The sequence below is a fragment of the Malurus melanocephalus genome, unplaced genomic scaffold (genome assembly GCF_030028575.1).
Source record: "Malurus melanocephalus ecotype Western Australia unplaced genomic scaffold, MMel_1.1 scaffold_59, whole genome shotgun sequence".
In the NCBI taxonomy this organism is placed as follows: Eukaryota; Metazoa; Chordata; class Aves; order Passeriformes; family Maluridae; genus Malurus; species Malurus melanocephalus.
The window spans coordinates 241788-262612 of record NW_026623291.1 but is presented as its reverse complement, the minus strand read 5'-3'; the positions used below and the strand labels follow the sequence as shown (position 1 = coordinate 262612).

At 52.4% G+C, this 20825-nt stretch overlaps 1 protein-coding gene across 1 annotated transcript; it reads left to right on the top strand.

Annotated features, from left to right (window-relative positions):
• Positions 1-2910: 2910 nt before the first annotated feature.
• On the top strand, positions 2911-19614 carry PKIG (cAMP-dependent protein kinase inhibitor gamma). Its single transcript, XM_057365909.1, has 4 exons — positions 2911-3118; positions 8619-8686; positions 17295-17470; positions 18655-19614. Exons 3-4 carry the CDS (start codon positions 17320-17322, stop codon positions 18732-18734), a joined length of 231 nt encoding a protein of 76 aa, XP_057221892.1. The 5' UTR covers positions 2911-3118; positions 8619-8686; positions 17295-17319; the 3' UTR covers positions 18735-19614.
• The last annotated feature ends 1211 nt before the right edge of the window (positions 19615-20825 follow it).

The window sequence follows — 20825 nt, the reverse complement described above, 5'->3', positions numbered from 1 at the left end:
TTTACCCTCTAAGATTGCTTTGGTTTTGTCCCTCCTGCAGCTAAAGGTTAAGAGTCAATCTGCAGGGCAGTTCTTGCTCKTCCCTGAGCTGTGCTCTCCTATCTCGTGTGGCACCAGAGCAGCGAAGGTGGCACCCACACCATGGGCTGCCGACTTTCATAGGACCATCCTTTCCCTGGGGCTTTGCTCTCTGCATCCCACTCTGTGGCACAAAACTAAAAATTCACAGTTCACTGCAGACCAACTGCAAGGTCAAAAGCAGCAGAGCCAAGCCTCCAGTTGTCCAGAGTGGTAATGGCATCAGCATCGATCCCAGACTACRCAGGACAGCACAGAGTGAGCAGATGGGTACAACAGGCAGCCACAACCTCAGCAAACACAAACCCATGAGTAAAGTAGAAGCCACTAAGGGCTGATTGTGGCTGCAGCTGAGTCAGTCAGCTCAAGGCTGTGACACCATCCATCACGCAGAGCGAGCCATGCTGGGCAGCTCTATCATCTGCCCACCACCCCCGGATGAAYGCCTTATGGTGGACAAAAGAGGGCAGGAGATGGCAAACATGAGCATTAACTAGAAGTTTGAGTGTATTGTTGCAAAATGTCAGTTTTGCTTAAGAACAAGAAGACTGAATACACTGAAAGCCATGCATTTTTATACTAATGTGTTCAGATTTCAGGCAATCTCAGGATTTTTGGCATCTCGGGATTGTCCCCCACCTCCCTGCGAGGAAAAAGAAACATACAGTTTGTAGAAAATCTAAATGGATTTTTTTTTTTTTTTTTTTTACTTAAAAAGAGTTTTGGTGGAAAATGTTTGAGACGCCCTTGTAGGGTATGGTATTAGATGAGAAAGTCATTGTAAGGACACAAACCATTGCACAGAAAAGCATGGACTTTTGGTGGCTGCTTTGGGGGCTTGTTGCCAGGACCACACATGGGATTGGGAGCTTTGAGAGAGACAAGTCATGTCTTATTTTAGAAGYACATATCCTGAGCTCCTGGCTTTCCAGAGTACTCTGCTGTTGCACTGTTCTTTGTTGTCTGTGCTGTGATGGTCCTGGCCACAGGCTGCCAGGGAAATGCCTGGGTGACTGTAGCACTTGTATCCTTACCAGACTTGGCCTCCAAACCCTGCAGTCCAAGTCTGAGTGTGAAGCTGTAACCTTCTGGATCCTTTTCAAGTGCTAGCTGGAGTAAAGGGAAAACTGCAGCCTTGGCCAGAGAAGCACAGCAGTCTCCTGAGGCTGTGCTACCCCTGGGCACAGCAGGGCCCTGCTCCCTCCCTGGCATCTCACGAAGACAGGCAGGGCATTGTGGTGAATCCCTTACGGCTGCTTTTGGGTGAGCAGCAATGTSTGACTCAAAACGGCTGGAGAGAGATGAGTTCTGCCAGGTGATGCATCTCAGGAAATCAAATGGGCTTCCTGGAGCTGGTTTTGATCTAAAACTGAATTGAATCAGGAGGCTGCATGAGGTTGGTTTGGGGRTGCATTGAGCATGGGTCTGTTTTGCCCTTTTGAGGTCCACTCCCCTTCATCTGTGCCTCAGAATTGTCATCAGGGTGTTTCCTGTGCTGCTTGCTGCTGTTCTTGGTGTTTTTATCTCTTCCTGTGATCCTGTGGGTATCTTTCACAGCAACCACCACAATTTTGGGCACGCACAGATTCTGGCTGGAGCTGGTGATGGCAGCAGAGGTGGAACAGGTCCARCTGTGCAGGGTGGTGCCGTGTGGGAGGAGAGGCTGCTGCTCTTCACCTGGCACTGGGTGGCTCTGGGTCCCATCTGTCATGGGAGAGCTGCAGGAATGCAGAGATGCCACTTCTGTGCCTGTCTGGTGCCAGCAAKATAACCSTAACCCTAAGCCAAACCCTAAGCCAAACCCTAAGCCTAACCTTGCCTGCAACCTGAAACAAAAACTTGTCTAGCTAGAGTGGATCCATTCCTTGGCAAACACCCTTTGTGCTCCCCAGTTGTGAGGAGCTGAGTGTTCTTACAGCAGGGATGGAGCAAATCTTCCACTCTCTCAGCAAAGCAATTACCACTAATGAGCCCTGCTCCAGTCTGAGCGTTCAAGCAAACGCTGGCAGCACTGTGCGCGTTCCTTTGTGCTCACACACCTTCCCTCCACACTGGTGGGGCCAGAGGATGACTRCAACCACCTTGATTGTTTGGTTTCAGCCATCCAGTGGGGTCTGCAAGGCTGATGKGACACCAGGAGGTGATGCCAGCCAAAGGGACATTCCTCTGTCCTTGTGGTACCAAGAACAGCCAAAATTTTCTTCTATAGTGACCTCGAGCTCCCACGGTGTGCTTCACACAGCAGGGTGGATACAAAGAAATGTGATTTAAATGTGACACTCAGCACCTTCCCCCTTAAATCCAGGTGCTGTCACCAGCTAGCTCTGCRCTTCACCCCCAAATACAGCTGGCACCCAGGGGCGGATGAGCTGAAATACTCCTCGCTTTTAATGGGAGCCAGTGGAGCACTCCAAAAAGACACAAAGCTGCATTTATCTTGGTATATACTTTCCCTGGCTACACCTGGTAGGATAGCTCAGGCTCCAGGGGTGTGATGGTGTCTGTGGCCGAGCCCTGATGGAGAGGATAAAACAGTGGGATGCAGGTRGGACGTGCATCCGAGCGATGTGCCGGAGAAACCTGGGGGAGCAGCCGGCAGGGGTGACAGCCCGGCAGCAGAAGCCCCAGCGCTGAGCAGGGAAGGGAGGATGCTCGGGCACACGCAGCTGTCGGGGGATGGGGTTACAAGCCGAAGCTAAACAAAGATCYCTGTGAAAAGGAAACGGATCCCTCCTGCCGACTGTAAGGTAGGAGCCGAGCGGGAGCCGCTTGACATCATCGGGCAGAGCATTGGATTACAGCAGGCAGGGACTGACTCGAGGGGAGGAGAACACGCCCCTTGGCCCCACAAGTGCAACTTCATTTAGCAGCTCCCAGCAGAAGGAAACTGCAAGTCTGAAACTGGCTGCGACTCTCCCGGCCGGCTTGGCTGCTCGCCACAGCGGGCAGAGACGCCAGCAGGGTGTAATCCAGCCGCGATTCCTTCCCCGGCGCCGGGAGCACGGGATTTGCGAGCGGAGAAGCGGCGGGAGCCGGGGCTGTAAGTAGGGCTGTGCTCGCTGCCGTGGGGGCGAGGGGCAGGGGCGGTGGGTGACAGGGAYACCTGCCCGGGAGCGCAGCCAGGGGCTCTTCTCCTGCCCACGGCCGCGCCACGGGGCACGGGTTTGTGCGGAGATTGGGTGAACTTTTACACGACCGACTGCGAACGGCGAGGGCTTTGCTGCCGGCAGATCGCGGGCTGGAAAAGCAGAGCTGCAGCCCGGTTTTTGCGCTGTTTGTTGGGAGAAGCCGCTCGCAGGCTGCCGGCGGGGAGCTGGYGGCTGTTCCGCTCGGGGAATAACGCGGTTCAGCGCTCCCTGCGAAGGGGTAGCAGGGAGAGCAGACTCGGAGGAGAGAAATCACAGAGGACCGKGGATCAGTGAGCCCCGTGGGGATTTCTGGCCTCATTTCTAACGCGTGTCCGTTTATTCGGAGCGATTTGCCGGAGGGAATCCCTTCCAGCGTGGGGGTTGCTCTGTGCTCGCACGGGAGCGGGACAGGCGGTCCGTCGGTGCGGGAATGGTGGGATCATCCCTCGGGATGGAAGGAGCCGTAGGGCTGTCCGGGACTCCTCTCGGAGCTGCGGGTACGAGCAGAGCTTTCAGAATGTGGCAGCAGAAGCAGGCTCGGAGACTTGCTGGCATCCGGCTTTCCAAGCAAATGTTTGAAAATGCAAAGAGTTGGGATAAAAAAAGAACAGCTGTGCGGTGGTATTCTCAGGAGGCTTTGCAAATGCCTCCACCTCGAAGCTGTGTGTCTTTCCTCTCTCTGGATTTCCCCAAGCAGCTGGTAGCGAGCCGTGGTGGGGAGCTTTCACATGCATGTAATGCCTTGGYCCCAAAGGCATGTTTGGGAAATTTCCTTTTGCTTGGAAGGGGTAAATGGTTGTGCAGAGCAAGAGCCAAGTATAGCTGTGACCCCAGGGGCAATGCCCTGGGAGTGCTGGTGACTCAAACCCGGAGGAGGACGAGCCGGGGTCAGTGAGCACGAGGAGCTGCGGCGGGGATGCTGCTGCAGGGCGAGGGTGAAGGAGGATTTATGGGGTGGGTACGGCTTCACTGGGGGGCTGAGACTCAGATGGTGACAGCCCCTCAAGCTCTGGGCTTTGCTCGGCATGCCTGGCTTGGTTACTGTGGGGCAGCGCTTGGTTTCAGCGACTTTTGGCTGGAAAGAGTCACTGAGCTAAGCGTGGCCACCCAGCTAAGAAATTGCCACCTTTTGGCTGTGAGGAAGGGTTTTTAGGAAAGAAGGATCCACGAAGAGATCCTCAATGGCTGTATTTGTTTATAGTGCAGATATAGGTTAAATGGCCTTTTATAAACGTGGATATACCAATGGAGCTTAATAAACCTTGTGCACAGAGCACAGCACTGAGTCTTTCGGACAGAGTTCCACCTAGATGTGAGTGTTCCCCGTGCCATCATTTTGGGGGACGCTTTCCACAGGGTGCAGACTCTGATGCCTCAGAGACCTGCAGACCATAAACTACAGTACCTGTGCTTCCAGCACAGGCAGCTCAGTCACAAGAGATGTAACCCAGGGATGTTCACAGCCGTGCATCTTCCATCAACCTGGCACTTCTGTACCCAGTGGCTGATTGTGAGGGGTGTGCCGGCACACGAGGAGCTAGGAGGGGGAGYTTTGCTTTTTCCTGTCATTCCAAAGAAAAGTAAATGTACTTTTGATCCCACTCACAGGAATAGCCACAGGCACATAACCTTGCCACCCAAGATAACTATGAAAAACGTTTTCCGAGGTGCTAACATTTCCTGATCTCCCACATTTCAGAGCCAGTTCYTGCAGCATACTGCTGTGCATTAATGCCTCCAGCCTGTCTGGGCACCCGAGCCCCAGCATCATTCCTGTTTTACATGGGCCTCACACAAAGCAGATGATTTCCCTGGGCTCACACAGGTCTGTGGCAGAATGAGGGATGCATCTATAAGTCCATAAGGAACAGCAGAAGCTTCAAYCCAGCTTTTTGTCTGCCTTTCTGTGTCACCCCATTCTGATCTCTCCCATTTTCACATTCCAATTGTTYCTCCACACCCTTAGGGGCTTCCTTAATGGCACCAAAGCTGTTTATATGGATAGATCCAAGAAATAAATTTTCCACCACAGCACCATTTAGAGAGGATGAGAGGGGAAGAAAAGCCCACTGCTTCTCGTCGTCTTTTGCTCATACTAGAAAAAGACAAGTTGTAAGGGAAGCTGCTCCCCAGGCATAGCCAAGTACCAGCCAGGGAGAAGGGAAGGTTCAGGTGTTCCATGGGCCTTGTCCCAAGCTCCTCATGGTGRCAGTTAGAGGTTGAGGTCACTCCAGGCCTTGGCTGGCACCTGCAGWGTGAGCAGGAAGAGCCACAGTTGGACTATGAACTGCCCGAGCCCCACTTCAAAACTCTCACTCTCTCCAAGCCTAAGGCAATATGTGCTTTCCACCGCTCTTTTCTGGTTTCCACAGGGAGTTCCCCAGCACTGCCCTTCCCAGGAGAGCCCAGAGAGGCTGGGTGCTCTTTGCACAGCTCCTCATGCAGGCACATTGCCCGTCACAAGCCGCTGCCCAGGGAACTCCCCGTCGGGCGCCGAAATGCCATTTCTGTTGATATTTGCAGTGATGTAATAAGCCAAACATATCCCCACCAGARCGTCACCAACTTTACTGGAGTGACTGTTTCCACAAAGGGTAATTAATCTGTGGTGCTCACTGCCATGAGATATCGGTGGAACAAAGAGCTCTGAAGGCATTTTAATGGGCACCAGGTAGTTATCTCGGTAACAAAACAATCCTGGGYATGATTAAGAGGATATTGCATTGTAAGGATTATAACACCTCCTGGTTCAGAGTCATTAGTGACTTATGAAAAAACATTCCTTTACAATTAGAGGTTTTCTTGTAGCTCTGAAGCCGAGGATGCCAGCTGCTGCTGGAGGCAGAGCACGAAATGAGGCAGCCTGGCTGCTCTGGGAGGACCAGGCTGCTGTCCTGASCAGCCATGCATGCAGCCTGTTGTTTACCCAGCAGCCAAGGGACACAAGAACAACCTTCTCTCTGCTGCYATCACCTTGCTTGAAACCAGGCAGGATTTCCTCTCTGGATCAAAGCAGCACCAGAACAGCTGTTGTGTAGAATAGTCCTGAATTCTGCCAAAAAAACATTCTGGGGTGTGTTTTGTTGGAACATGAATTAATTGGAAGCAATATTGAGAGGACCAAGGTTGTTTCATGTGTTTGCTCCTTTTGGGTAACATCTGATCACCATGCAGGGAATCTGAACCTCAGAYATGTGCGATCGTGCACATGGGACAGGACAAGAGAAAATGGTCTTTAGTGGCACCACAGAAGGTTTAGGTYGAATGTTAGGAAAGATTTCTTCACCAAAAGGGTTGTCAAACACTGGAACTGGCTGCCCAGGGAAGTGGTAGAGTCATTATCCCTGGAGATATTAAAAAGATATGTGGATGTGGCACTTGGGGAGATGGCTTAGTGGTGGACTTGATGACTTTAAAGATCTTTTACAATCTAAAATGATTCTGTAATTCTGTGCTGTTGCCCTTGTAATTCATTCCTGTTGGGGTATGGATGTTTTTCTACCAATGAGCATTTCCACTAGGCTCCCAAAACAATTCACAGTACCTTGATGTGTTACAGGACTAGATTACAAACAAAGTGTTCTTTAGCAAGGCACTGTAGCACATCCTGAGTCACACTGCATGGACTAATCCATGTGCCACTGTTCAAGTCCCTAACAGTCTGTGTGGGATATGGCCTTTGTGCTCAGGGGCTCTGGAGCTCTGCCCATCACCCTGGCAGCAGCAGGACCAGGTGAGCCAGAAGGGGATGAGCCTTTGTGGATGGAGCAAGACGGTCACCTCCAAATCTGCAGAATTCAGATGCCCAAGCAAGGGCTGTGGGGAGAAACATCTAGCCAGAGCCAGGCCTGCAGGGTTAGAAGATGCTGCTAAAGAGCTTTTGTCTCCAAAATCAGCTCTTTTTTGAGAGAGAAGATGGGAGTTTCCCCTCATGTCCCATCACGAACAAAGCTGCTCAGCAATAACTTCTACTTCAGAGCATCACTGCTCCACTTTGCTTTAAGCCTCTCTTGGCAGGGCCCCACGTGTTTTGAGRTATTTTGCAACACTCCTGAGGTGCTGGAGGTTTAACTGTTTGGGTTTGTAACACGCAAGCCAGGGCAGGAAGGCAAAGGAGGAAAATAAAGATTTGTGGATTTCCAAAGCTGAGTTTCTTCCTTCCTGCTTTTGTTTGCCTGCTTGGTGCCCAAAAAGGGCAATGCATATTCCCAGAGTTGTGGGAATACTGTTTCTTTTCCGGTCCAGTGTTTCCAGTAAGCACTTTGCTATAAATGGGGTTAAGACTAACAAAAGTTTATTGTTAAATCCCTGTGTCTTTGTTTAGCTCCTGTCATGATCATAATTAGCATTTTCCACTTCTGCAAGCCTGTCATCTGCAGAGCTGAAAGTGTTTTAAAATATTTGAAGCATCTAACAGGGGGAGGGAGTATTAATAGCTCCATTTAACAGATGGGCAAAGTGACACATAAAAGCAGCAAGTGCCCTGTCCTTGAGGCAGGGCCAGAGCCAGCAAGTAGTCGGCTCCAACTACAAAGTTTTGAAAGTGGGTCAAAAAAATAAAGAGAAAGGCTGCAGATCTGTCCCAGTTTGGAAAATGATGGGAAATAGTTCGAGTCACTCAACCCAGATGGACCAGACAGATGAATTGCTGGATGAGCTACTGCTTATATGGTTAAGTGGTTCATCTCTTGATTTCTGTTCTGCTAACATTTGTCCCTGGGACAAAGGGAAAAACACAGTCCATGATGTTCCAAAATAGTCAGAAAGCTGAAACAGCTGCTAAAATAAGCAAGTGTCCTGTTGGCCAGGCTCTGCAGGTCAGGGGATTGCAAAGCACCCACAGATGTTGAGGCCACAGAGGAAATGTCTTTGAGCAGGGCTTGGGGACAGCAGGAGGAGGCTCAGCTGTACACAAACAGCACAGACCCAAGGAGCTGGACACAGACCCAGCAAAGAAACCAGAGCTTGATTAAACTTCCCCTTTCACCTCGGAGAAGCTGATGTGGGAGTTTCACTTCTTTAAAGGGCAGCAGAGCAGCAAACCAATATTCATTTATGCTCTGGAGGCAGCCACTGGTCCCTGCAGCGCAGGTCAGGACAGGAATTGCCTCAGCCCTCCCAGCACCTGTGGGAGGGCAAGGAAAAAAGCAAAACCAAAGACTTTCCTTGTGCTTTAACACAGCAATGAAGTCTGTCAGCACAAACCTGAGGAGGTGCCATATGAACACACCATCCCACAGCCCCTGTGCTGGCACCTGCACCAAGCCTGGCTCCATCTGGGGCTGCTGGGCAGAGCCCTGCCACCCCTCTGCTGTCCTGCTCACAGAGAGTGGGAGGAGCAGCTGAACTTTATCCTTCCCAAAACAAGCACAGATAATGTTTTCTTACATTTTTTTCCTTCTTCTTTCCCAGAAGCTGTTGTCCTGYTGTGCGTGAAGCGTGTTTGAAGTCATGTCCAGAAGGAAAGTCCACTAAATCAGGTAGGGACTCACACTGTGGCTGATAAAGTTCTTATTTGCAGGGAAGTATTACAAACAGAAATGGGATTTTTCCTTCCTGTATCATTGAGTGACTTGACCTCCCTCAGTATTTTGAATTACCAGATGCTAGAAAGCTGCTAAGAGGAAAAAAATACCAACAATTCTGCCATAATGACTTTCCTGCTGTATTATCCACACCTCCCAGCCATGTCCTGGTACTAAGCCATGTTCCAGCTCTGGTTCCAAGGCATCTCTSACTTGTCCCTGGGCTGAGCTTTCCCTTGCCCAGAGCTGCTGGGGTTGTTTTGTGTGAGATCTGCAGTACAGGGCCTCAGGACTCTTGGGTGCACACAGACATCCCTGCTCTTGCAGCTCTCTCAGAGCAGTTCATCTCCTGCACCCTGCATACCCTGGAGATACCCCCTGTCCTTCCACGCCCAGGCTGCACTGGAGCAGACCACAAAATACTCAGCAATTGATTTTATTGGGAGCTTTCCCTTTGCTGAGACTCCACCCAGCAGTGATCCCTGAGCATCCCAGAGTTCCTTACAGGCACGTGTGGAGCCCGCTGCCGCTCGGGTTCAGCTGTCACAGCCCTGGGGACTTAGGACAGGGATTTACCCTGCTGCAGGAGGGATCAGGAGCTGCTGCCACCTGACACAGCCACAAGGAAAGGCTGCATCCGTCACAGCAATGGTCAGCAGAGGAGCTGTGCAGCCTGCAGAGCTTTCCCTGCCTGGGGAGGGGTCCCTGCAGGGCAGCACAGCCAARGGGATCCTGGTTCTATTGTGTGACAGAAGCCACAGAGCCACCCAGAGCCTCAGCCAGGGTGCTCTGAACCCTGCCAGCCTGCTCTGAGCCCCAGCACTTCCCTTTTCTGTTGAGTGGCAAACACCACCAGCACCATCCCAGCAGCCAAAGCCACATGTCCCCCACCCCCCTTTCCCAGCCCTGCCCGTGCCCCAGGGGTGGCTCTGTTTGCAGTGGAGCAGACAGACAGGGCAGCCAGCTCCGGGGAGCAGAGCTTAGCCTGGGTTTGCTAATCAGCTTCATTCTGTACTGACACTCTTAAGAGGTGCCCTGGTTATTTTTAGGCACCACTGGGAGCTGCCAGGGCTCTGGCACCTCAGGAGGCTTCAGAGGCTTTCGCTCAGCCCCTCACACTGCACTGAGTCAGGAGGACTCTTTGGATGCTGGATGCAAATTCCTGTGGGATTGGGCAATCCTCAGTGAGGAAAGCCAAGGGCTCTCAGCTTCACCAAGCTGTGCTAAGCAGAGCTTCCCCTGGCAAAGCCTGCTCCAGCAGCAGCAGCAGCAGCAGCAGCAGCAGCCAAACCTGCCCAGGTACAGCCCTCACAGCTCCTGTTCCAGGCTCAGCTCCCCTTCCCAGCCCTGCAGGAGCTGCTTTCACACAGAGCTCAGCTCCTCAGGTGACAAAGAAGAGAAGGATTAAATAGCTCTGTTTCCTTCGGGGCATAAAATAAGGACTCATCCCTTCCTATCTCTGTCCTTGTACAGAGGTTTTCTTCAACCCATAAACAGAGCTAGATCATCAAGGGCTGCTGTGCCCTCACCTTCCTCTTACATGTGCTAGAAAATAGCCCCAGCTGATCTCCTCAGTGCTTGTTTGATTTCTCCTTACCCTGCAAGGCGTTGTGGAGCTTGTGCTGGGGTCCAGCATCCCTGGGCCAGGAATTCAGGTGGGGTTTTAGATGGTGTTTGCTCAGAGGTCAGTGCCTTGGTGTGATCAGGAGAGCTGTGGGGCTGCTGGGGAGTTTCCAGCCCTTAACCTGGAATCCATTGGGACTTTCCTTCATGAATAATCTGGGGGAAGGCAGGGAACCCAAGCCTGAAGGGGATCCCCACTGCAAAGGAATTCACCCCATGGCCTGGGTGTGATAGGGTGACTGTATACAGGGAGTACATGGGATGTGCCTGCCACAGCAGCTGTGGGGCTTCTGTAGGATCACTGCTCTGTGGCTTGTCTGCTTTGCAACTTCAGGCATCAGCAGACCTTTGACAGAGTTGTTTGTGTGAAAATGTGTTGACATATAAAGGTAAATAAGTAAGAAGTTGYAAGAAAATAAAAGTAATGGAGAAGGGATTCAGAGTCCCAGACTCCTTACAGCTTCAAAAGGGTCTCTACAGGGGACAGAGGGTCCTGTGGGTGCTCTGGGTGAACATGACGGGTCTGGGACTCTGCTCTCTGCTGTGCAAAGCCACAGGASTGTGTCCATCCAGTGTGAGCCCAGACTGAGGAGGTGTAAAACAGGCAGGGACAAAGGTGCCAGCCTGCCATGTGCTAAGGCCTGCTGGGGCTGAGTGGGCCTTGTCCCCTCTGTCACCCACCCCTCGGAGGGACGTGTGTCTTGCAGAGGTGGGGGAGAACCAGARTGCCCTGATTCATTAGCACCTTGAAACTGAGGGATGTGAAAAACAACTTCAACCTGGGAACAAAATAAAAATACAACTGCTGTCACGGCAACTGTCTCCAGATGCACAAAGAGACCAATTATTTCCATTAATCAATTTAGTGAGAAGCTGAAGAAGAGGCTTAAGCTGCATCAAGGCTTGGTGCTGAGGGGAGGGAGGAGMAGAGGGGCTCCATCAAACAGTGATTCTTCCCATGGTGGAGGATTTTTGGAGCAGATTCTCAGCACCCTGGCCCCATGGGGTCTGACAAAGGGGTGCTGCCTGCTCCAGGTGTGGGGATGCAGCCTGGCAGCATTGTGTGGCCAGAGCTGGGCACGGGGCTGCCCTCCTGGCAGATGGATGGATGGATGGATGGATGGATGGATGGATGGATGGATGGATGGATGGATGGATGGATGGATGGATGGATGGATGGATGGATGGACAGGCAGCTCCCTCCTGCCATCCCCCACACATCCTGATGCTAATGGGATGGCAGCAGGGTTGGCAGTGCCCTCCTGCCTCCCCCAGCCTCCCCCTGTCCCCTGAGAATCACAGCAGAGCACACTCGCCCTACCCTGATTCCAGGGGTCAGCTGCAATTCAGAAATCTGCCTGGAGCATTTCTTACATCAGCAGGGAGCCAGGCAGTGGCTGTGAGGGTGTGGGACTGCAGGAGGTGCCTGGGGACAGCAAGGACTCTGCAGTGGGGTGCCCTGGGGATGAGCTGAAGGCCAGGAGGGAGGGGAAGGAGTTTGGGGATCTTGRCAGAGCTAAATCCGAGGTTTGTGAAGTCACAGAGGAGTCAGTCTAAGCCTAATCTTAAGCAATTAGTTATCAGTTCTAYAGGCATTAAATGATCTTTATAGTGTAAAACCAGGCCAAATGGAAAGAAGGGATCTATTTGTGGACACTGAGCCTCAGCTGTATCTGCTCTCCTCCTAAAGGAGTTACAATTTGCCAGCAAGTCCTRGAGAATGCTGGAAGCTCTGTCCCTGCAAAACCACAGCAGTGGCTGGAGCAGCTGTGCTGTCTGTCCTGGCTGAATTTGTCATWCTTAGTGTAAGAGCCAGAGGGTGCAGAGTTATTACAAGAAATCCCACAGCAAAAAAACTTCCCAAAATACTGATGTGCCATACCTGACTCAATATCTGTTCATCACTGAAGTCTGGGGAGGCCTTTCTGTGCTGTTCTCACCTGGAAAGAAGCTGCTCAGCATGAGATGGACACACATGCCCTGGTAGCAGATCCTGCCTGTTTCCTCAGCAAGCCAGGGAGCTCCGGGCTCAGCAGTTTGGAGCACATCAATTCTGGCCACTAACACCCACCAGCAGCACGCTGTGGAGAACTGAGSCAGCAGGAGAGCCAGGGGAGCTCTGTGCCTGCTGCAGACCCTGTCACCAGCCTTACCCAGCTCCTTGCAGGTGTAGCTGCTGCCAGACTGGACTCCCAGCAGGAGCATCTCCATCCTCAGCTGCATCCTCAGCTTCTGCTGTGGATCTGAGCTCTGCTGCATGGTAGATGTGAAATATAAAGAGGCATTTACAGCATGGCCACAGGTCTGAAAATACCCCAATAACACCAYTACAGARCYCTCCTTTGATGTGCAGCCCCTCACRAMAGTTCCCAGACAAGGCCCAGTGGAAAATTTGCTGRAATTCCAGCTGGAGGTTGTCAGACAGTTGGTGGAAACCCCCTGACCTCAAGTGCTGGCTTCAGCTCTATGGGATATTTTTTTCTCCTCGCTGGATGCGATTCTCCCAGCAGGAAAYCTCACAGCAAACCCACAGGGAGCACAGAAATCCCGGTGCTTCCGTCTCTGTGCTCTACCAGGCCCCCCTCTTYAGTAAACCATCCTACACTGTAAATATTTTAAAAGCCCAGCAGGGCTGTTGAGTGTGTTTTGCTGTTGTTATGGATCCGGCCCCAGCAGGAGAAGTCTAATAATAGTCCCTGTACCCTGGAATGAAAGGGCAAGGGGCACTGCACAATGTGGAGAGCTCCAAGGCAACTGCACCACTTCATGCCTTGGTGCTGGGATGCGATGCTTGAGCAGAAAAAAGGGTCACATCCCCGTTCCCAAGCAGAACTTTGGAATTCCACCCCAGAAAAATGGCAAGATTTCATTGGCTTCAGGGCTTTGCAACTCCAGAAGTTTGGAGAGTGTTAAATCCACTGGTGTGACACCAAGAAAAGAGGAGAGCACGTCCTGGGCTGGGCTGTGGGATGGGGGAGCCGTCTCCAACTGAAACCTGCAGCTGTTGGTGCCAACGGCCCCGGGCAATGGACAGTGTGAGGCCAAAGCTGGGCTGCAGCACCCCAGCATGGGACTCTGACTCTGCCAAGGCTCCTGACGCTGGCAAACGCCTGCAGCAGGCACACAGAAAGCTGAGGTACACAGCTCCCTGCCCTGGGTGGCCCAGGGACAGCACAGGAGGGACAGGAATGGCCTGAGCTGCTTTGTGCCTCAWGGATCCCTGCACAGAGAGGGCCTTGGGTGGGGACAGAGCTTGAGGGGCAGAGCAGGAGGCACAAAGCAGGCAGAGAGGAGCTGGCTGAGTTCAGCCCAGCCTGCTGATAAACCAGCACCAGCACCCAAAAATAGCCATAAAAAAAACTTAACCTGGACAAGGGACAGGTGCAATATGGTGTGAAGGGTTTCCTTGGAGCTGGAGTCAGGCCTGGGTGTGACTGCAGCATCCATCCCAATCCTGGGGATCCCAGGGCTGGTTTGGGTCTGCAGGAACAGAGCTCTGTGCTGGGGTGACCTGCCAGATGTCCCCAGGTCACTGCTCTGCCTCTCTGAGCTTGTCTGCAGTGTTTGCTGTGGTCCCTGGGATCCCTGCTGGGGAGGGGACAAAGGAATCACATGGAGGCTCCTCAGTGGCACCAAATAGGACGTGGAGCTGACCCAAAAGAAGTGCCTCAGTTTATTCTGCCAAAAKGCAGGGGAAATATTTAAACCTTTAATTTCTTAGCACCCACCTACCAAATGGGSCAAACTCAGCCCTGGAATGGGTAGGGCTGGTTTAGCTGCAGCCCCCAGAGCAGAGCAGCTGCTCTGTCAGCTGCTGGGTGATTTCCCTGGGAAATGCCAGTGACCCCAGCAAATCTGACAGCAAAACCGCTCTGGAAGCCAAGTCCACACCAGCAAAGCCAAGGCTGTTCCAGCTCAGATTTTTTAATACTCACAAGACACTACAGAAGAGTCAGTCCAGCCAAACAGCAGGCTTGGCAGAGCCAGGGACAGGAGCAAGGGTGGCTCTGGGGACATTTTTGGGGTGAGTGGCAGATTGTGAGGGGCTTCTTCACTTGGTGCTGCCCTGGGACAGGCAACACCACATCCCCGTGGCAGAAGGGACAGCAAACTCTTGAGGAATGTGCAACAGATCCCAGCTTCCCTGCCCCATCCCTGCTGTGCTGAGGACACAGGGACTGCCTCTGTCACCATCAGCAGCAGGGARGAAAGGAAGGGCAGGGAAGGACCCTCTGGGGACAAGCTGAACCACCTCTTTGAAGCCCTGGAAACTTTTGCACATTGTATGTGAGTGCTGTGGGATTTTTCCTGGCAAGAGCAGCCTCATTGTCTCTCCTGACAGTCCACGGGAGAATAAGACACCAAAGGTGGGGGTCCAGCAGGTGATGAACCTCCCCTTGCCCCCCCTGCCACCCTTAGGTGACTGCCCACGGTGACAGTTTCAGGTTGTGAGCAAGAGGGAAGGTGATTCCTTTGTTATCCCTGCAAAACCTAAAAGCAGTTACTGAGTAAAAACCCACACAGCTGTGGGTTCTGTGCCTGGAAGTATGGAAACGTTGTTTGAAAAATCAGGCTTTTCTATGAAAAAAATTGAGGCAACGGCTTTCATCACCCTGTCAGCCCAACARCTCCCGGAAGCAGAGGCTGGAATCTCTCTGCCAGTAGGGAGAAATCTGCCTGAAAGATTTTTGAGAGCCACCCACCTTGAAAATCCCGGAGGAATTGCACACGTATGAAAGCTTTGCTGTTAAATCTGCCTGCCTCCACCTCTTCGCATGGAGAACCGAAGGCAGGAGCCCTTCCAGGGACACAAATAAATAAATCGGATGCGCCACCTCCCGGCCACCGAGCCGGGTCCCAGACCCGCACTCTCGGTGCTGTTTTTAATCAGGATCCCATCCTTTCCCCGTGTGAAGGGAGACTCAGTTACTCGGCACAGCTCTGCCACCACCATTGGCAGCTTCATCAAGGGATACCGGGGAAAATCTGCATTCCAAGGGCTGGCTGCTGCTGCTGCCCAATTTGGGGAGTCCATCCTGGAACCCAGCCTGTCCCACCCTGGCATGGGGCAGCAGGGCTGGAGCAGATCAGCTCTGGAATGGCCTCACTGGTCATAGATGGACTCAGTTTGTCTGGTTCACTCCRAGGGAAGCCTCCCCAGTCCTGTGACATCTCTCTGGCAGCTGCAGAAGGTCAGCAGTGTCTGGGCTCCGGTGACCTGTGAGGACTGTCTGGGAATGATGGATGCTTGTCCTGTCCTGGGGAAAGGCGCTTTGCTGGCTGAGCTCATCCCAAGGAGGGTCCTTGTTCCAGGGATGGAAGGAGRGAAGATGAGAACAAACAGCTGGGATCTCTTCCTGGGGCAAAGGCTGCAGCTTTTCCCAGGACTCGTTTAACAGGAGYTAGATGGRTGCCAAGCCCGTGGAGGAGGCTGGWGTTYGTAAGAAATTGCTCAATTTGGGGAAATGGGATCTTCTGCAAGATCTGGGTGGGCCAAGCCCCACRTCCCACCAGTGAGCTGGTGCCAGCACTCCCTGAGCTGGCATCAGCACCAGGAGAGGAGCCCCTGGGGCTGCCAAAACACCCTGGGTTTCTGTGGGTGTGTGGTTACTGCACCCTACTCAGCTGAGGAACGGAGAGAATTTAAYCTCTTTTATCCCATTTATTGCATCTTCACCTGCATCTCCTTTCTACCGTGGAAACACTGGGGATTAGAGTGAGAAGTGCAATTCCTGTTCAGGCTGGTGGGCTGCCAGCAGATTTCCCTGGCAGGGAAATCAATATTAAGCAGGATTTGTAAAGGGAGCTGAGCAAACTCCTTTGTGGGTCATTAACTCCGAGGCACAAAAGCGAGCGAATGTGCATTAAATGTGCGTGAATTTGTTTTCACTGCACACGAGCGTTTCTAATCGGGACCTGCTCCAAGCACTGACAGCACCAGCAGGGCTGGAGGCACATTTTACAGTGATCAGAATCACAGATAAGGCAGCAATTAATCTCCAGCTTCCACGTAGAAAAACAAACCAAGTGCCAAACGAAGCCTACAGGAGCGGGAGCTCCGGGTTTCCCGTGCAGAGGCAGCGTGTGCTTGCCAGCTCTGCCCGGAGCTGGGTCCCGGCTCCCTGCACTGTGAGTGGCCAAAATAAAAACCCAGCAACTTAAGGATTCATCAGCTGAGCTCAGAGCTGGCGCACAGCGGAGCCTGCATGTGACAAGTGGCCGCTCCAGGCCTTTCTTCGTGCTGTGCGCTTGGCACTGGTGCAAGTCTGGAGAGAAGGGATCCAAATGTCTCACAGAAGGGCTGATTTTCACATGGTGAAGTGTTTATCTCCCAGCAGTTCAGCCCAACRCTTCTTCAGTGACATCTGACAGCCAGTGGAGGCCAGTGCTGCTCCAAAGCCCTGTGCCTGTAAAACATTCCCTGCTCTCCYGACTTTCCAATGGGCATCCATCATTTTCCATTACAAATTCAGGTTGGGTCACCAACCCATCCCCCAAGCAGTGAGCCAAATTTGGCCTGTGTTCAAAGCTGCCGTGGCATTTTGAGGAGGAAGGAGGGCTTTCTCTGTAGTCCTTTTCCTGTAGGAAAAAGCTGCTGCAAGCAACCTTGTGCTGGAGAGAAAGCTGGAAACTCAAAGCAGAGGCAAATGCCCTGTGTGCCTTTGTTTGCAGTGGGAAGGCAGAAGGAGTCAGGCAGCTGGGATGGATCCTTCGTGCCCACCTGCCGAGCCTGGCACAGTGGGTCACCCAGCTGGGTGTCCCCACACGTTGCCCCACGTGAGGGAGATGATATCTGAGATTTCAGTCGCTGCTGTCAGAGGAAGCAGAGCAGASTTGCAGGGACTCTTTTCTCAGGCTGTCATGTTACCCACAGAGTCACCTGGCCATGACCTGAGCTGTTCTGAGCATCCCAGCCCTCACAGCTGTGTTTTCTCCRCAGCCTTTTGCAAGCAAAGAGAGATGCAATGGAGGTAGAGTCCAGCACCTACACCGACTTCATCTCCTGCGACCGGGCGGGCCGGAGGAACGCTGTCCATGACATCCAGCGAGACGCCAGCACCATCAGCATGCGCAAGCTGACCGAGGGCCTGGGTGAGCTCGCCGTGGAAGGAGCAGGTGAGCTGTCCCCACACACAGCAGCTGCTGGCACAGCCTGGAAGGGAGGGCAGGAAACGGCAGCAGGAATGACCGGTGCTGCCTCCAGGAGCATCACAGGGRTGCTCAGGGGGAACAGCCCATTCCTCACTGCTTCAGTCAGTGCCTTCGGGCTCGTGGGATGCTCAGGTGGTGGGAGACTCCCCAGATGGAGGGGTGAGCAGAATGATCCCTGGTTCCTGGCACAGGAACACTGCAGGCTCCAGCCCATGCCCTTTGCTCACTGGTCCTTAAACAAGGCATGAACTGACCAAGACCCCTCCCAGAGCAAGTTACACATCAGCCTTTATAAAAATGATGTATTAGGCAGGTTGTTGTTTGCTTTTCCTTCTTATGGTTGGTTGTAAAAAAAAAAAAAATCAACCTTTGAATACTTCTGCAGTATTTCAGATAACAGTAGAAATAACTTTCACACCATCTTCAGATCCTGCCTTTCAGCCCAAATGTGGCAGCAGTGTCACCCTGCTCAATGTCTGCTGGCCAGCTGGCTGAGAGGAGCTCGAGTTCTCTGTCCAAACTTGCCACTCTGATTTTTCTGATAAGCAGCACAACAGRCTATCACTGCAGAGGGGAAACTCARTTTTTTTCCCTTGCTCTTTTAATCCTCTAGCCTACAAACTGTAATGATAAAAACACTTTAAAACACATTACCCCAAGTGTACTTCTTTCAGCCTTTGTCCATCCACCTGTCCCTAGGAAGCACAAATTTGARCTGTTCTAACAGAGAGCAGCTTAGGCAGCTGCCAGGCTGTCAGGCAGGCAGTCCTGGAGCACCCGAAAATTGGGCAAGGAGAGGACATCCCTGCCCTGAGGCTCCCTCCAAGCATTGCCAGATGTGTTGGGAAGTRTTTGTACTCCTGGAACACAAAGGCAGAACCCAATACTCTTAATCACAAAATCATAGGAAATGGTTTGGTTTGGAAGGGACCTTAAAGAYYATCTGCCATGGGCAGGGACACCTTCCACCAGACCTCACAGTGCAATCCAGCCTGGCCTTGAACCCTCCCAGGGAKGGGGCCAAGTATCTGSTCACAGGAGGGGAGTGACAGATCTTCAGGTGAYAASGTGGATGAAATTAGCTGTAGTAATTGCTGATGGTTTGTGTCCATGTAACCATGCTCTCTTCCCAATCCTCCCTTCTGCAGAAAGCCAAAGAGATGCCAGCTCTTCTGACAACGACCCTGGAGCAAGACCAAAGGGGCAAGAGAGCAGCCCCTCCCCATGAGAGCAAAAAGGGGGAGGGATGGGCAGGAGGAGGGCCTTGCTGTGAACATTAAACAAGAATCTGTTGAATCTCTGGACAAAAGGCAACCTGGAACAGCAAGTTGTCTGTCAAATGCCTCTGCTGGAACCGTGCTTTTGTAGAGAGACACGAGACACTTGCAAGGACTGGCACCTCCAAAAGACTTCTGCCCCCATCCCCAACAATTTAAAGCAACACTGCCGTGGTTGTAGTGATAATGAGCCATTCTCRAGATGCCTTAGCTGCGATTTTCTCTTAGGGGAAAAACAGTTTCAGTAATAATAGACACACCAGATTTTCCTGTCCAAGGTACCTCCCTCCTTTGCAGATTTAGACTATTATTTATTCTGTTTCCATAKATTAGATATTTAGATTATTGGTTTTTCTAAGCCTCACCCTCATCTGCATCTTAGCCCTGGCCTGACCTTTGGATTGTCCACGTGGCCCCTGGTCAGGGTGGGCAGTGGGAAGGGACCCGACCTGTCCTGCTGCCCTCGTGTCAACACCACTCACTGTGCTGCTGCTGCTGCTGCTGCTGCTTAGCATCAGGAATGGACCAAAGCACAGCTCTGTGGGGACGAGCCCACCTGGAGACCAGCAGCACCAGCCACAGGCATCTTTCCCTTGGGTTTGAACACTTTAGGATGTTGTTAAGGGGAGGGGAGAAACATTTTGCTGGTTTGACTGTTGACATTCAGGCTTAACTTTGCAAGCTGTTAGCTGAGATGATCTCTGGTAGGATCTCACACCCTTCTCTCTTTAAGGAGACATGTTTTGTGTTAAAAGATGGTTTGATAAAACTACATAAGCTGTTGGAATAAATGACACAGCCTTCAAGTACTGAAGGTGTTTTTTTTCCTGCCTGGATGTTTYTTCTTCCTCTGTTTTGCTTTCAGCTGTGAGGTGGTCTCACAGGGAGACACAAAAGCTGGGCTGGAAGAGTCCCCTGAGTTTGGGTCTGTGAAACTTCATGAGTTTGCAGCACCCAGGTGAAGGCAGAGTAGTTGGGCACAGATTATGGAAATCTGCCCCCACTTTTCCAGGTTTACTGCCCAGACATCAGCAGGATTGGTGCCAGTGGGAAGAGGTGTGTTCCCTGTGCAGCACAGAGCTAAGGAGCAGTGCTTGTGTTTCACTGATCCCAATGAGCAGCCTGGCTGGGGGTGACAGCCAGCACAGGGACAAGGCAGAGCTGGCCTGGGAAACGCTCTCCACTGCTGCCACGAGGGCGAGCAGCCCCTGACAGCCTCGGCAGGAACGGAATGGTAGAGATTTATCAGTGAAAACAAGGCCATCCATCAGCAGAGAAGCRGCTGCCAGAYAGAGGGAGAGCTGTCTGYRAGAAGTGATGGCCATGGGGTGAGCACTGAGATGTCCATGGCTCCAATCCCCACAGGAAATGAGGATTTGGCAGCCAGGTAGTGCCTGTGGCTGCTCTTTGGCAAAGAGCTCCCAGAGAGGCAGGATGCTGCTGCAGAGCTGTGCCAGGACTGCAGCCAAGACCCTGCTCCCACTTCCCGTGCCCTGGGGCAAAGCAGCAGGTCGCTCCTGGGCTTGGCTGACTGCACAGTTGTGTCTTTAAGCCCCGTTTTGAGCTCCCCTCACCACAGAACAGTAATTTTGGCTCATGCTGACACACACACAAAGCTCAAAGGCAGTGCGGAAGGACTGGGCACCACACAAGACCTCCAGCAGTCAAATGTGGGCTAATCTTAGCTCCCCCTGGTCACAAAATAACTGTTTCAGAATTATATTTAGGCAGAGTAGGGTGCTGTTGGCCAGCTCCTCTCAGGGGACAGGCCAGAGGCATCGGGTTCCCCCTGCAAGTGACAGCCAGCTCAGCCACTGTCACTGTGCTGAAAGAGCAAGGGCACTGCCTTAATCCAGCCACATCCTGCTCTGYAGGGCTGCTGAGCACTGGGATGCTCCCAGCCCTTCATTTCAGCTGAACACAGGCATGCCAGACCTGTCCAAGTCTAACAAGCACTAAATAAACCAAAAACTTTCCCCTGCCCACGCATACGGTGCAGCCCAGCAGCTCCAGCTGTCCCTCKTGTGTCTCTGAGCATCAAC

Bases quoted from the DNA above. Each gene is read 5' to 3' on its own strand.
- PKIG (XM_057365909.1), top strand. From the start codon at position 17,320: ATGGAGGTAGAGTCCAGCACCTACACCGACTTCATCTCCTGCGACCGG. The intron at 17,471-18,654 runs GTGAGCTGTCCC...TCCCTTCTGCAG, and splicing joins GCTCGCCGTGGAAGGAGCAG to AAAGCCAAAGAGATGCCAGC.